The following is a 17129-nucleotide window of genomic DNA, read 5'->3' as shown; positions in this document are numbered from 1 at the left end:
TGAAGGATGATATAAGTCTTAGTAGTTAGATAAATTATGAAATTTGTAAAGTGTAATTGACATTTGATGATGAATAAAAGGTGTTTTATTTATGAGTAAAGTGTTGCTATCTCTTATCAATCGTTTACTTTATTTCTTTTTGCATGTTTTGACTTCCAGAATAATTATGTTTGGTATATCATATTATTCAAACCTCCACAGTCGATCATATGTCGGAAGTAGGTATGAATCAAGACTGTTATGATTGGTTGCAGAGGTCTAAGGTGTTGGACATGGCTACAACAATCATGAGTGCTCATAAGTTCTGAGCATTGGACTCAACCCACGCTCACTGGAATCACTTCATGGAATTCTATCTTGAGTGATCGTGAGACGGTAATATCATATAAGTCTTCAAACCTAGAGATATGATTTGTTACTTACAAGTTGGTTATGCATTGATTGTACGAAAACGCATTGGTAACTCGATGTTATAAAACGTGCCTTTGTGTGTAATTCAATGAGTGGTAGAAACAAACATATGAGTCGAAGTTTATCTGTTCCTTCTTGGATTAGAAGTTGATATCTGGGCCCCTCGATGATTATGTTTTGACCTATGTATCGGGCCCGGTCAGAACTAAATTGATGTGTTCAGTTAAGTTCTATGTCAAACAAATCGGAAATCGGGAAACAAATGTTGGACAATAAGCAAGACCATGTTCCATGTATTTGTCCGGCTGATATCTACAACAGAGGATTATATATATATATATATATATATATATATATATATATATATATATATATATATATATATATTAAGTATTATTTTTATATATTAATATATATCGGGAGCGGGTCCAGGGTTGGAGATTAAAGGTATCCACATCCTTGCTTTTTTTATTCGGGGATTCCCCATCCTGTCCCCATCCCCAGTCAAAACGGGTGCGGGTTTCGGATTTCCCCATTAGGTATTTGGGGTTTTTTGCCATCCCTACACACACACAAACATGCACTTAATATTCAACCCACACCAAACTCCAATAAGATACCAAAGATTATTAACGAGTTCATACGCCTAAAAAGTATGATCAAACACTTCAGAATCTAAGGAATATAAAGGACAGAATATATGTGATATCTAAATCTTTATTTTCCAACTTTTTACAAGTCGGTAATATATCCAAATGAACTCCAACTAAGAATACTTACCTTTCTATGAATAAATTGATTCAATCTAGTCTGAAAAGCAATGTTATGCAACCAAGTATAATTAATATGTCTCCATGTAGCCTTCACCGTAAAATAGTGGGATTATCAAGCATCCACCATCTTGTTGATCCGATGTATAATTAACCATATAAAGTTGATCAAGTCAGTAATTTGCATTTCCTCAATCCTCCCTCGAATAACTTGTCTCCATTTCCACTCTATGTTAACTTCATTCCGCTTATCTATAATAACTTAATCTTATATCTTTCCAAAAAGATAAATCTTGGAAATCTAAACGTAACAAGGTTGTCAAACCATCTCCTACCTGTCTTTGAATATTAGAATGCAAAATTATCGTTCTATCATGAAGTTGATTAATTAAACCAACTATTCTACTCCAAATTCCCTTGATTTTCCCATGCCTCCCAACGAATCAAAGTCAATCTATACATTAACCCCAATGGATAATGATATTAAAGACGAGTCACACACTGGTTGACTTTGCACTGCTTGTTAAAATGTAATTTTTTAATCTTCTAACAATATACCCATCCTAACTACTTGTTACGCGATTTTAATTAGTCATGCGTAATAAACGCTAGGTATTAAAATCCCAACATCCCCTCACATTCTTTCCAATAATATATAAAATTATCAACCATTCGAACATTAAAATAAATAACTAACGCTAATTATTAAAATCCAAAAATCACCACTCAATCTCCAAATCTTTTTTTCTTCGAACAAATGAATTTTAGCAACGAGCTAGCAAAACAAGAAAGAATTACAAAGAAATAGTCATTTGCGGATTTTGTAACTACTCTATACAATTGGCTTTGATCTCCATAAGTAAGTACTCATAGCTTACCCAACCCATGAAATAAACGGGTTGGTGAGTTGTCGGGTTGGCGGATCAAAAATCACAACCCAAACCCATCTATTTTCGGGTTGGGTCAGTATCAGATTACGGGTTGGATCGAGAGTTGTCACCCCTACCATAACATAGATGTCATTAAGTACACTATCAAAAGCCCAGTTACTAATTTTAATAATCTAATTTAGAAAATAACTTTGGGTGCGATTTAGATATTAAGCATTTGTATAAATATGAAAATCGACGTTGTCAGTAATCGTGGCTGGTCAGCTGGGTTTTTGATAACCATGTGGGCCACAATCATTAGATTATAAATTGTTAGTATCAAACAAGATACGATTATAAGGATAAATATACATCATTATCGGTTGAAATTTCATATTAGAGCGAGAGAGATCTTAGGTAGACGATAAGAGTTGTTTGTATCTTGTCTTTGTCCTCGATCAAATCTGTAACCTATTCATAATCAACATGTTCATATGTATATTATTTTTCGTAATATTATTAAATTACTGATTAATCCGAAAATAGAAGGACTAGCGTCTTGTGTTCATAATCCGAAAATAGAATGTTATTATTATTTTTCATATCATATAAACAAAATTCATACAAGAAAATTATTAAATAACGCAAACATAAAATGCCTAAGCATTTATAGTTATTTGATCATAATTTAAAACATACTCACGACAAAAGGGAACCTAAATATTACATGGCAACCCATTATTCCTTTAAATATTATTGCTCAACTCAACGCCATCCATATAACCCATAAATACGTAAATAAAAATGGGTTTAAGAATGTGGCAAGGTTATGTTAGCCAAAGTCCTCAAGTTCATGGGTCGAACTGCATATCTGCCTCCAGACCATAAGGCTTTGGAGATAAGTTCATAAGTATGTTCACTTGGATGAAAATAATCCCAATAAAAGTACTCATTAGCATTTGAACACATCGTGTAACCTTTTTCACCACATTGCACTCGTCCTTTTAGGGGTCCAGCCCCACAACATGCCGAATTTACATTGGAAAACCCTATTAAAATTCCATAAGAAAACAAAAATTAGTAACAAATAATATAATTACACGAATTATATTCTAGAAAATAGGTATACCATGTAGTTTTGCTCTAACACGCAACCTTTGTGCAGTGTTAAACACTTCTCCATAAACACCAATTGCACCACGATACTTTCTACGTATACTGTGAACCAAACGTTCCAAGCCATAATTATAATATTTCGTCATTTTGTTTGCCCCAGCATAGCAACGATGAGTACTGGCATTTGGTAGGTTGATTCTGCCTGGAATACACCCCATTGGACCAACGGAGAAAATGGCGATCTTTCGAGCACCATGTTGGTAGATTATGTCAAGGAAATTGGCTGCTTCTCTCAACATGGCATCTACAAAAGCTATTGGCGATAGGGTTGACTTTTCGGGTGCTTGTAAGTAAGTAAATATGTCATTTGATCCCGCTTCAAGGAAGAATATGGATTTTGAAATTTGATCTCTATGTAAATGTTTATAGTGAATAAGCTCTTGGAATTGTTGTAATTGGACTTCTAGTGGTGTAACCCCCTGCTCATCAAAATGATGCAAACGAATTAATGGAAGAAAATAGTTGTTCAAGAAAATAGTTGTTAACGTAATTTACATTTTTTAGACCTTTGAATTCCATGGATGACGACTGACCTCTTCTAAGTTTCTAGCGAGCATTAAAGCGCAAAAGTAATCAACACTTTATTTGTCCTAAACAAATATTTTCAATCTTACTTTCGTGTTTTTCACTGGTAATCATTTCTTGAAATTAGAGGTGACAAGTTAAATCCATTTAGCCAGAATCGGAATATTGGATTAGTTCGTATTATTATTTGAAATTTACTTATCAAATAAATAAAATGAAAAATAGATGATTCAGTTAATATTTTAACAATAAGCATGGAGACATTGAAATATACATGTGATGTAAAGCAAAAATAAATTAATGGCCATATTTTCTCGATAAATAATAAAATAATATGATTTTTCTACACACGTAAATGAGGACACGTAAATGAGGATTATGACGTGGCTGATCGGCAACTAACTGTTTTTAAATAGAAAATATGAAGTACACTTTTGCTATTAATAGTAACTCGTGACTACTTTATCAATGCACATAAAGAATTAAATAGAGATGGCATATCCAATGTTCCTAAAATCTTTATCATAATGGTTAGATATAACGATTGTATTCATAGGGAAGAACTGTTAGTATCAAATCCGACCCCGTACCAGAATCGGTATCGATTTAAACATATAACACGATACTCGGTATTTCAAAATCACAAGATTTGGGATTCAGTATCAGTGTCAGTACAAAAAACCGATACAATCATTAGTACCGGTAATGTTAATTCAGTTCAGTACTCGATATTGTTTTTTTAACCTATTTCTGTATTTGAGATTCTCGAGTCGATACTGGTTTAGTACCGATTTCATCTCATGATCATCCATATATGATCATAAATATCCCTTAGACATCAAGCCGATTATAATAGGATCATTTTTTAGAAGGATCTGATGTAGGATATTAGAATCTCTCGTAAGATCGTTATTATTATATATATTTTTTAAAATTTTGAGTATTTTTATTGAGTTAACAAAATGAATCAAATATGAACCATACAAATTTCCTTCTGAATTGATTATTGTTAAATTATGTATTGGAGTAATTCTCATGTTTTAAACTATTATTCCAACCTAATGGATGAATATATATATATATATATATATATATATATATATATATATATATATATATATATATATATATATATATATATATATATATATATATATATATATATATATATATATATATATTTATGTTTTAAACCGCTTTTGTAATCTTATGATTCGGATTCACAAAAAGAATCATAATCCTACGTAAGATCCCGTATACCACTACAAAACAAGCACAAGTCATCTCGGATATTACTTTTTTGACTCATTTGTTTGTTTAAATTCTTGATTATAATGTCAACAGTTAGCTGAAAACACTAAAATATTATCTATGATCTTAAATTCGGTGACCATAGTAAAAGTAAACTAGCTAGAAAGGTTGATCATCTTACTGCATATTTGTTTGTCTCGGGCAATATTCCACTTCCGGCACTGGCGAAGTTGATTCCATTGGCCTGAACCGGAAAATGTTTCACAATTATACTTCCTAAATTTTTTCCATATAGCTTTTGGTATGGTTTTTGGAACTTGATCCCCATATGTTGTGCTGCATCATGTTGTTTAACCACAAATTAACATTAAATCCAAACATAAACCAACTCTAATCCAAATGATACCCTAAATACATGAAAATTGTTCTAAACTTGAAATTAAATTGTGTGTATTATTTGATATTTTCATTTAAAAAAAATGTTGACGTGCCCAAGGAATAAAGGAAAGTTATATAGACTAATAAAAGACTTACCTATGAAATCTGCGACAGTTCGACCATTGCTGAATCGTCCTGTTGGACGGTGAAAGAAAGTTGAACCATAAGGTGGAAAATTGGCTTGAATAGTGCAGTTCCTGATATAACGATTGTTACCGGGATCAAAAAGGGAGTCTCCAAAAATGATTAGTGACTTAACGTGGGCGTTAGCATATGCCGAAAACAAAAGAAACACACTCAGGAATATGATCAATTGTGGGAACCTCTCCATATTTTCAATCACACTTTGGTGCCAACTTTTAGAGAAATGGTATATGAATTTGAAGCTAAATAGACTTGAAGAAACTTGAAGAAGATGAACACAAAATGTGACTAAAGAAGGGTAAAAAAAAAAGTGAGGAAAATGACGTAGGCAACGAAACCAAAAACATGAGAAAAGGGCACCAACAATTTGCTATTTTTAGCCTAATACATAAAAACAAATGTGACAAATTACGTACACTAGTAATGAACTTTAAAATCTTTATTAAAAATAAATAGCATATTTTTTTTTTTTACTTATGATACCAACCAACTTGTTATATATATATATATATATATATATATATATATATATATATATATATATATATATATATATATATATATATATATATATATATATATATATATATATATATATATATATATATATATATATATAGAGAGAGAGAGAGAGAGAGAGAGAGAGAGAGAGAGAGAGAGAGTGAGTTAAGTTCATGTGAGAGTCTAATTTTGTGAGATTGTGAGACGTATTTTTTTATTTTTTATTTATTTTTTGTATTTTTTAGTTAATTCAAGTTCCGAAAATAATATTTAAAAAAAGAATTTTTGGATTTTTCCATTTATTTTGCATTTTAAAATTGTTTTTTAAAATATATCAGTGTAATATTCTATTAGAATATTTCACGTATTTTTCAAAAAAAAATGGAATTTATTTTTATTATTTTTATTTTTTTTAGTTAATTCAAGTTCCGAAAATAATATTTAAAAAAAGAATTTTTGGATTTTTCCATTTATTCTGCATTTTAAAATTATTTTTTAGAATATATCAGTGTAATACTCTATTAGAATATTTCACTTATTTTAAAAAAAAAGGAATTTTATTTATTTATTTATTTTATTTTTTAGTTAAATCAAGTTCCGAAAATAATATTTAAAAAAAGAATTTTTGGATTTTTCCATTTATTTTGCATTTTAAAATTATTTTTAGATTTGGTCTCACGGTTTCACAAAATTAGAATGGTCTCAAATGAACCTGAACATATATATATATATATATATATATATATATATATATATATATATATATATATATATATATATATATATATATATATATATATATATATATATATAGGGTTAGGTTCATGTGAGACGGCCTAATTTTGTGAGACGTATTTTTTTTATTTTTTTTACTTTTTTTAATTTTTTTTAGTTAATTCAAGTTCCGAAAATAATATTTAAAAAAAGACTTTTTGGATTTTTCCATTTATTTTGCATTTTAAAATTATTTTTAGAATATGTCAGTATAATATTCTATTTAGAATATTTCACGTATTTTTCAAAAAAAAATGAGATTTTTTATTTTATTTTATTTATTTATTTATTTTATTTATTTTAGTTAATTCAAGTTCCGAAAATAATATTTAAAAAAAGAATTTTTGGATTTTTCCATTTATTTTGCATTTTAAAATTATTTTTAGATTTGGTCTCGCGGTCTCACAAAATTAGAATGGTTTCAAATGAAACCGAACCTATATATATATATATATATATATATATATATATATATATATATATATATATATATATATATATATATATATATTACCTATTATAGAAACATATATAATGTGTTGACATGGAACATTCTACAATTTCATTTTCAAAATTAATATGAAAATAGTTATGGGTCCATAGTTGCTATACAAGCATCAAGATTAGCCCATTAGGTATATAACACATTATTTTGATCATTGGCGTTTCTCAATTTTACGAGTCCTATAATATATTACATTAGAACAATTGTATAAATTACATTAGAACAATTGTATAAATTACTATAATATAATTAATAAATATGTCTAGTTAAATATATATTTAATAACTTATAAAAGTAATAAACTAAATGTATATAGAAGATAAAGTTTGTTACTCCATATGTTGTTAACTTTTAAGTTTATCGTTGTATGTCTTTATATTTAGATGAAGTTTGGCTTCGAGGATGGCGATGGAAGAGTATTGCCGTATGTACTTTCATATTTCTAAACGATTTAGGATTTTAGGTTGTCTTTTGGAATGGAATTTGCATTCCTTGGAACAAACATTACCATTACGTTAAGATGTCTCACTTTTTTTAAGATAAAGTGACCAATTGCAACCGAAAGTCCTAAAGCATATGAGGGAAATAAGGAAGAAAACTTTGAACAAAAGTTAATTATTATTATTATTATTATTATTATTATTATTTGTAGCCAATCTACAATTAGTATTTTTACCATTCTAATGAAAACACAATTCATTGGATTATTATTATATATAGATTAATTATGGGTTCCGAATGATTTTTGAATTCTATTGGTCTTTTTTTTACATATTGGTAATCTGGTCCCTTAAATTCCAGGGAAATGGCTAGATACGTGTCTTCGACATGTGTTATGTTCTTCCCTCATCAACGCCATTGTTTTCCACCCATCGAAATACTTCTAGAACCTTTCGAAGAATACCACTGATTTACTCTCCATCTGCTCCAAACACGTACCTGTAAAAAGTCAACATGCCTTCCACCCTCAAATGGGTTCACCATCTATGCTTTTTTTTTTTTTTATCCTCCCTCGGTCCACCGATCCACCACCTCCATCATCAACTTCTAATCCTCAAACTCTAACACTACCAATTTTCAATCCGAACTCCAACCACCTCTTTTCTCATGTCCACCGTCACCAGAGGGAAAGATGGATTGCGATGGTTTCGCCTACCCGATATGGGTATTGTTCACTGGCTACCACCATTCTTCTCTAATTATCTTCCACTACAATCTCTAATCCTTCCCAAATCTATAAGCACACCAACAAATCGATAATCAAAACCATTTCTCTTCAATCGTTGTTCCTCCTTTTTCATCGATTATGTTGTACTTTCTCCTGTTCACCAAGCCTTCAACTTTACTTCTTTCCAGTTTTAAACCCTAGACGGTCCATGTAAAAGGATGAACTCTATTTTCGTTTCTTTCTATTATCAGAATTATTTCATTCAAACTTGATTACTGTTTATGTTGTGTTTTTGGTTGGTGGAAATGAGGCCACGAAGAAAGATTAACCTGTAAACCAGTGGTGGTGCTAAAAAGGGAGACAACTTTTCCAGTGAAAACCAATAGTTTATTTGTGTCGTTTGAGATCGCAGGCAGTGAAGAAACAAAGCTCTCTCCTTCCCTTATCATTTATCCATCTCTCACATGAAAAAGAAATAAGGTACATGTATTGATAGATAAGTCTTATTAGGGCTACTGGTTCTTTGTTCTGAAATTTTGCTTTGGTGAAGTTATAAGACAGAGTTCTGATTAACCTTTTTTTTTTAATCAGAGATATTGAAGGAAGCATATATTAGAATCAGATTCCTACATAAATCAAAACCAGGTTGCCATGTAAGTTTTATATGTTTTCGTATGAAATTGATGTTGAATTAATCGATGAGATATGATCTTATTGGCTTGATATAGTTCACATGTGGTATTCGAGTTATTTTTCAATTTTGCAGGCTTATTGGAATCCCGACATTAGGAATCAAGCGAGAAGGTTGGACATCCTTATAAAAAGTTGGAAGTAATCAAAAAACAAGTGACCAACAATTTCATGAAGCATGAATTATAGGAAAAGTCCATAACATATAATATCAACATCAACGAATCATGCCAATTTAGTTTCTTGAATATAATGTTTACTCTAAACTAATCCTAATATGACCATAATTAGAGTGTTTGTATCGTTTAGGTTTTGCAAATCCTACCAGTCTGACAATGGATGCAACAAGAAAAAATGTAACACCCATTTCCCAGGTACTTTTCATTTATAGTTTAAAGTGCTAATTTCTTGCAAAAATGGTCCTACGATGTGCGTAAGAGGTCCTCTACACCGGGCATAGAATGAGAAGTGGGTGTAGTCATTTAAAGCCCTACACGAGGTGTACCCTTATGTATGCAATACGTAGGAGTGCTAAATCCAAAACCCAAAACTTTAGGTTTGTGACCCTATTTGAAGACATTAACTCCCTTGAGGACTTCATTATCATCAACCTCCATTCTCCTGAGTAGCCCACTCGAAACCTTAATTCCTTGTGAGCTTGTTTTGAGCCTTTTTTGTGTGTTTTAATGCATTTTGAAGAAGGATGAGTCTGTCTAGTGGTTTTGGTGTGGCCCAAGCTTGAAGATCCAGAGCTTTCATCTCATTTTCCAACTTTAAAATGTATAAAGTTCTCATCTTTATGATTCCTTGGGTTAGACCTAAGCTAGCTTATAGATTTGCATGCTTTTGGTCCCATGAGTTTGGCTTTTGTGAGTAAGAGCTACTCCAGATCTTGAGGTTATCATTTTTTGTTGTTTTTGAGGATCTTATAGCATAAAATGGGATCTTGATGGTTATATTTCAACCATGCAAGGATTTAAGGTCATTAAAGGATGTTATGGAACTAGGGTTTGGTCTTGAGCGCCATTAAGCCATGCAAATGCATAAAGTGTTGCATCCATAAAAATCACAACAAATTTAAACTTTTTAAAACAATCTAAAATCATAGAATGTTTACAAAGTCATTGTTTTCAAAGTGTTGTTCCATATCAGAGTATCCCATAGATCCAAAAGTACATAAAAAAGATGATGTGCACGGTCACGCCTTCGTATTCCCGCGATCATCAGAAGTACCTAAAACAATAACTAAAAATCGTAAGCCAAAGCTTAGTAAGTTTACCCCAAAGTACCAACACACAAACAGATAACATATACAATAGTGTGTCGGGTCCAATCAACCATCGAGTTGGAATACCACAAGCCTAGTCATCCTTCGGGTCCAGTCATCCTCAAAATAGAATACCCTAGGTGGAATGCCAATATACAATGAGTCCAGTCAACGATCGGGTTGGAATACACCAGGACCAAGCAACCATTGGGTTGGAATGCCAATATACAACGGGTCCAGTCATCCTTAGGATGGAAGACCCTTGGGACCAATCAACCATCAGGTTAGAATGCCCCCGGTCTGTTGGCCCATGCACATAGCAGTAAAGCCTCAACCACCAAACAAAATATGTGCACCTATAACAGATAAACATATAATTAGTCAATACACAATCAGGTAGATCTATAGATCACTAAGCATAGCATCATCCTATATACCAGGATACAGATCTAACAAATCACTACAACACGATAATATACAATCACATAATAGGATATCTTATCCAATGGGTCGATCTTGGTGCCTTAGACCCATAAGTATAGTGTGGAAAACTCACCTTACAGTCAGGACAAAAGTTGATGAGGTCTCGACTCTGTATCTCAGCTCTAACTATCACCTATCTAACCAAATGACCAATTCTCAATCATAATCCCAAAATATCCAAAATTACCTTAAGTCAAACTTGATCAAAGTCAAAGTCAAAGTGATCAAAATCCATAAGTCAACTGAATCAACCCAGTCGGGTCAACCTAACTGAGTCAACTCAACCAAGTCGACACAGCACGCGTACGCAGGGTGTACTCTGAAGGTACACTGAGTGTACGTAGTGTACCGCGTACGTGCTGCATACTCAGATTATTGAGGGCATATGCCCAAACATCCCAAAGTCCATTAAGAGCTTAATGCCTCAAGTTCTTACATTCGATATCCAAATCCAAGACTAAATCATCCTTAAGAGTCATAAAGTTTCCAACTTTATGTCCTTGCATGTCCTTTAAGTGCTTAACTCAAAGTATTAATACATTAAGACCTTCTAGAGAGTGCATAGAGCAAGGCCAACCATTAAGACCTCATTTTTATAGCTCAAAACCCTTCCTAAGGTCTGAAAGGACGGCTTAATGGGTCAAGAACATGCCATGTCCAAGAATCACCATTTGGGATGAAAAAGTGACTTGAAAAAGTAAGAAACTAGATCTTCAAGATGAAGTGGTAAATTTGCAAGCTTTATACCTCCTGGAGGTTGCAATCAAGGTAGAAATCCTAAATCCAAAATGCTCTCAACTCCAAGATCTTCTCACAGCCTTCTTCTTTCTTCAAAACCACTTCAACACCGTCTTAAAGGTGCCAAAATGCACTCTTTCTCTTATGGTTTGCTTGGGGGTCGGTATCACAAAGGAGGCTGGGTAAGAAGAAGATATGAGGCCTTAATGATGTTTAAATATAAGCCAAAACCCTAAAAAAATTAGGGTTGCATGATTTCCACGTAAGCCCTGCGTACGAAGTGTATGTCGAGCGTACTAAGGCGCGCCCTAGTACACTTAGCCTACACACGTATCCACAATGTACTCCTCCAAGTCCCAATTTACCAAAATGACACTATGGGCCCTTTTTCACTCTTTCTTAAACTTAGATACCAAAATGCAATATAATTCAATTATAGGGTCAAAATTAGAAGTACCTTACCATTAGGATGTTACATAAAGTCAGAAACTTTATCATTTTAGACGTCCATTAGGTTCAAATCTGAGTGTTGGACGTTTAGTCTTAGGGTATTAAAAGCTTAAAATGAAGATTTGCAAAAGCATGATTACACGGTGTGTAATCCTGGCTACATAGTGTGTAGCCTTGATTATCCGTGATTTCTATTAAGCCTTCTATGCAGGTCGTAGAGGCATTACGTATGCAGGGCGTAGCACTAGAAGGCATGTTTGGCCAATTTGGGACATTAGGTCATGTTTGGAAGGATCTAGCCTTGAAAGGGTAAAATGTTCTTTTACCCTAGAGAGATAAAGTATGTAGTGGACCCTTAATTATGGATTATCACCTTAATTGTTAACTAGGTTTGTATTGGGTATGTACAGTGTGAGGAGGTTCTCGTACCTACCACTCGGGTATGAGATTTATCTGTTATCAATTAAGGTGAGTCTTTTCACTAAACTCGTGGCTTGAAGGCACCAATGTCGTCCCACTAGATTATGTTATGTATGTTGGGAGGTACCCTTATGTATTTTGGGCGGGGCCTGTTAGCCAGGCAGGGCCCGATGAATGTCGGGTGATGCGTGATGTATGTATGGTATGTGGTATTTTGTGCAACCCACTAAGCTTTGTGCTTACGGTTTATGTTTATGTTTCAGGTACTTCTGGTTCCTAAAGGAAGAGCTCGACAGTATTGCATCGCATCCACCGGTGTTCTGCATTTTATGACTTTTTTGTACTCTAATAACTATTTTATACATTTCTATACTTTGAAGGGATTTTAGAATGAATGAATGGTTGTTTTGGTTGACTTAAGAACATTTTTTTATTTAGTAATTTTTGGGACGTTACTAGTTGGTATCAGAGCCTTGGTTTACGAGATTCAGGCACACTCTCGAGTGTATCTAAACTCAAACTGAGGAATTGGTAAATTTTCAAAAGATAATGATTTTCTAAAAGGGTTTTTACAAAAGAAAGGGGTGTAATGCATGCAATCAATGGAGCTCAAGTAAGTATTTCACAAAATACCCATATGTGTTTATTTGTTACAGTATGTGTATATGTGTATAGCATGTTAGATTAGGGTTAAGGATCTGCTTAAAATTTCATGATAGAATGCTAGGAAATATGACTTTGTATGTCTGTTGTATGAGCCTTTAGAATTGCATGCTAGTATGGGTTGCAGAGCTGGAAAGATAGGATTGGCAGATTAGGCAATTCACTAGTTTAGATTCTTAGGCCTCGTAGGGTATTATACGAGATTTATCCCAGATTTCTCCAAGATTGCAATGCCTTTGACCCGTTTGACCAAAAAGAATGTGACTTTTTGGTGGGGGGTCTTATCAGCAGCTAGCTTTTGAGACTCCAAGGCACAGATTGTGTGAGGCCCCTATTCTCGTGCTTCCTAAGGGTTTGGATGATTTCATTGTTTATTGTGATGCCTCTATTTCAGGTTTGGGAGTCGTTCTTATGAAGAGGGGTCACGTGATTGCTTACGCTTCAAGGCAGCTGAAGCCTCATGAGGCAAACTACCCTACACACGATTTTGAGCTGGGGGTCGTGGTTTTTTCCCTCAAGATTTGGAGACACTATATGTATGGGGTTCGGTGTACTATCCACACCGACCACAAGAATTTAAGGTACTTGATGGACCAGTAAAATCTGAATATGCAGCAGCGGAGATGGTTGGATGTGGTAAATGATTATGATTGCGAGATCTTGTACCACCCTGGGAAGGCCAATGTGGTGGTATATTCTTTGAGCCACAAGGCGGTGAGTTCTTCTATCGATGATTTTTGCTTGAGGATGGTTGTCACAACGCCTTTGTTGGATTTGATCAAGAAGGATCAGGCAGAGGGATTGAAAAAGGAGAATTAGAAGGCTGAGCGGATCAGGGAACATATTCCCTTATTTTTCAGATACAGTCAAGGGTTGTTGACTCATTGTGGTAGAGTTTGGGTTTCGGCATCAGGTGGGGTGAGACAGACAGTTTTTGAGGAGGCTCATAAGTCAAAGTTTTCTATCGATCTGGGGGCCACGAAGATGTACACGGATCTAAGGTTGAGCTATTGGTGGCCCTGTATGAAGTTGTAGATAGCTTGGTTTGTTGAGTGGTACTTGACTTGCATGAAAGTCAAGGTCGAGCATCATAGACCCCACATAAAGATGTAGCCCTTACCCATTCCTGTTTGGAAGTGGGAAGAGATTATCATGGATTTCATCACAAAATTACCAAGGATAGTACATGGTGTTAATTATATATGGGTCATTGTTGATAGATTGATCAAGAGTGTGCATTTCATACCAATTTTCGAGAGCATATCCGCAGAGAAGTTAGCTTACATCAATGGTCGGGAGGTGGTAGTTTGGCACGGACTTCCAGTTTAGGTAGTTTCAGACCGAGATGTTCGTTTCACCTCCAGGTTTTGGAGGAAGTTTCATGAGGAGTTGGGTACTTAACTACATTTTAGTACAAAATATCATCCCTAAACTCGTATCCAAAACGAGCGAACGATTCAGACGCTCAAAGATATGCTTCGGGCTTGTGTGCTAGATTTTGGAAGGAGTTGGGATACTTACCTTACACTAGCAAATTTCTCCTACAACAAAAACTATCATGCTAGTATTAATCGACCTCCATTCAATATGTTGTATGGAAGAAGGTACAGGACTCTGATTTGTTAGGGGAGGTTGAGCATCGGTTCATGGGGAGTACAGAGGTTGTACTCAAGAATACTGAGTTGATTCAACAGGTGCGTGATAGGTTGCGAGTGGCACAAAACCGGCAGGAGAGTTATGTAGATTGGCGACATTCGGACCTTGATTTTTAGGTAGGAGACTTGGTGCTTTTGAAAGTGTCACCTTGGAAAGGTGTCATCCGATTTCTGAAGCGGGGCAAGCTGGGCCCCAACTTCATTGGAACTTTCAGGATTTCGGCTTGCGTGGGAAAGGTTGCATAACGGCTAGATTTTTCTGATGAGCTCAACCAAATCCATAACACCTTCCATGTCTCTCAGCTTTGGAAGTGTATGGCCAATGAGTCTGCAGTTGTTCCCATGGAAAACATCCAGGTTGATGATCGCCTGAATTATGTGGAGAGACCAATGGTGAACTTAAATCAGAAGATGAAGACTCTGCGTAACAAAGAAATGTCACTGTTCAAGGTCTGGTGGCAACATCGGAAGGGTTCCAAATGGACATAAGAGCCTGATGTGGACATGCGAGAGCACTAACCAGATTTATTCGCGACAGCAGACTTCGAGGACGAAGTCTAGTTCAAGTGGGGGAAAGTTGTAACATCTAATTTCTAGGTATTCATTTTGACCCTTGAGTTAAGATTTATTTACAAGATTGGTCCTCAATGGCAATTTCATAATAGAGGGTGCATCATGAGTATGTTACGCGTACACCTTGGTATGTTGAGCGTACTTGGCCACGTGCATGTACGCTGGGTGTACATATTGGTACGTAGGGCGTACGCATCTTGGACTCAACCCTAAAATTTAGGGTTTCTACACTATATAAGCACCATTATAGCCCCAAAACCCTTCCCGTTATCATCCTCCATCCCAAATCCGACCCTCCTTTCAAACCCTAATCTATTTTGAGCATTTTGAGCTTTTGGAGTGATTACTGGGCTTTCTTGGTTGTGAAGGAAGCTCATCAAGGAAGTGGTTTTGCTCTTAAGACTTTGGATCCATCATTTTCTCTTCATTGTGCATCTTGTGGAGGTAACTAATGGGATTTGAGCATAACATCATTCTTATGGTGTACATGCAACCCTAATTGCTTTGGATCTAGGTTTTTCTAATTTGAACATACAACTATGAATACCAAAGCAATAACCCTATGACTAGCATACATATATTGAAAATCACATATGACAAGGGTTAATAATTTTTACCTCTCTTGTTATGTAGCAGTAACAAGTTTAATCCTTCTTGATCTTGTCTTCTGAAAGCCTAGTGCCCCAAGTGTTGCACCTCTAATGGATTCACAAAGACCCAATGCATGGAGAATGACTTAGGAGAGAAGGATTTCGGCTAGGGTTTCTTTGTTGAATGATCAGGCCGAAAATCTCCTTGTATGGGGTCCTTTATATAGCTGTGGCTGCTAGGGTTTTCAGTTAGAAACCTTAATACCTAACTTAGGCAACAAGTAGCCCATGAACTCCTTCCTTAGAGCCCATGGACGAAATCTTATGGGCTACCCCATAAATTTCGTCCACTCCACTCTATGAAATCAATCAACCCAATTATGCAACTATCAATGAATTGCATAACAGTCCCCCAATTATTTAATCAGTCTTTTTTTGAACACTAAATTAATTTCTAATCAATACGAATTAAATAATATGATTTCCAAATAATATATTAATCTCGTAATATATTAAAAAAACCATTTTGAGTACCAATTTATTATTCATATAATAAATCCTACTCTCTCTCCTTTTGTCATCCTATCAAGTTGCATGAGTGAAGGCAAACCAAAAGGACCATGCTCATAATCAAATCAAGTACATACCAAAAATAGTTATGGGCTTAGACACCTAATCCAACAGTCTCTCACTTGGATAAGTTTAATAACTATTATTTCAAGTACTCCTTCAGAATTTGATTAGCTATCATAGCTAGGGGTGCAAACGAGCCGAGCTACTCGCGAGCTACTCGAGATCGGATCGTTAAAAGCTCGACTCGAAATCGATTTTAAACAAGCCCGAGCCGAGCTCGAGCTTAATATTAAGCTCATTTATTAAACGAGCTCGAACTCAAGCCTATGTCATTAAGCTTGATTAGGCTCGCGAGCCTAAACGAGCCTTTATATAATATAATTTGATATTATTTAAATATATTAAAATAAAAACATATTAGGGGAATTATGGATTTAGGGTATTAGTAAACGAGCTTCTTAACAAGCTCGAGCCGATCTTAAGCTTATTTAGATA

The 17129-nt window shown here is 34.4% G+C and overlaps 1 protein-coding gene and 1 long non-coding RNA gene across 2 annotated transcripts; one reads left to right on the top strand and one right to left on the bottom strand.

The window, feature by feature from the left end:
• Positions 1 to 2618: 2618 nt before the first annotated feature.
• LOC145011680 (GDSL esterase/lipase 6-like) lies at positions 2619 to 5899 on the bottom strand. Its single transcript, XM_078970412.1, has 4 exons — positions 5537 to 5899; positions 5184 to 5338; positions 3180 to 3645; positions 2619 to 3099 (listed from the first exon to the last, which is right to left on the bottom strand). The coding sequence occupies exons 1-4, from the start codon at positions 5769 to 5771 to the stop codon at positions 2861 to 2863; spliced, it is 1095 nt and encodes a 364-aa protein (XP_078826538.1). The 5' UTR covers positions 5772 to 5899; the 3' UTR covers positions 2619 to 2860.
• Positions 5900 to 8349: 2450 nt separating this feature from the next.
• On the top strand, positions 8350 to 13448 carry LOC145012047 (uncharacterized). Its single transcript, XR_013664369.1, has 3 exons — positions 8350 to 9012; positions 9124 to 9596; positions 12844 to 13448. It is a non-coding gene; the product is annotated as an uncharacterized LOC145012047 (long non-coding RNA).
• Positions 13449 to 17129: the final 3681 nt, after the last annotated feature.

Source organism: Lactuca saligna, chromosome 8, assembly GCF_052625555.1.
Source record: "Lactuca saligna cultivar CGN05327 chromosome 8, ASM5262555v1, whole genome shotgun sequence".
In the NCBI taxonomy this organism is placed as follows: Eukaryota; Viridiplantae; Streptophyta; class Magnoliopsida; order Asterales; family Asteraceae; genus Lactuca; species Lactuca saligna.
The sequence above is the reverse complement of the archived record's forward strand: the minus strand, read 5'-3'. Positions and strand labels throughout refer to the sequence as shown.

What these genes read in the sequence shown, in the direction of transcription:
- LOC145011680 (XM_078970412.1), bottom strand. Translation starts at nt 5,771, where the DNA reads ATGGAGAGGTTCCCACAATTGATCATATTCCTGAGTGTGTTTCTTTTG. An exon ending in CCGAGACAAACAAATATGCA is followed by an intron (nt 3,646 to 5,183) that starts GTAAGATGATCA and finishes TTTGATGAGCAG; the next exon opens with GGGGTTACACCACTAGAAGT. An exon ending in TGTTAGAGCAAAACTACATG is followed by an intron (nt 3,100 to 3,179) that starts GTATACCTATTT and finishes GAATTTTAATAG; the next exon opens with GGTTTTCCAATGTAAATTCG.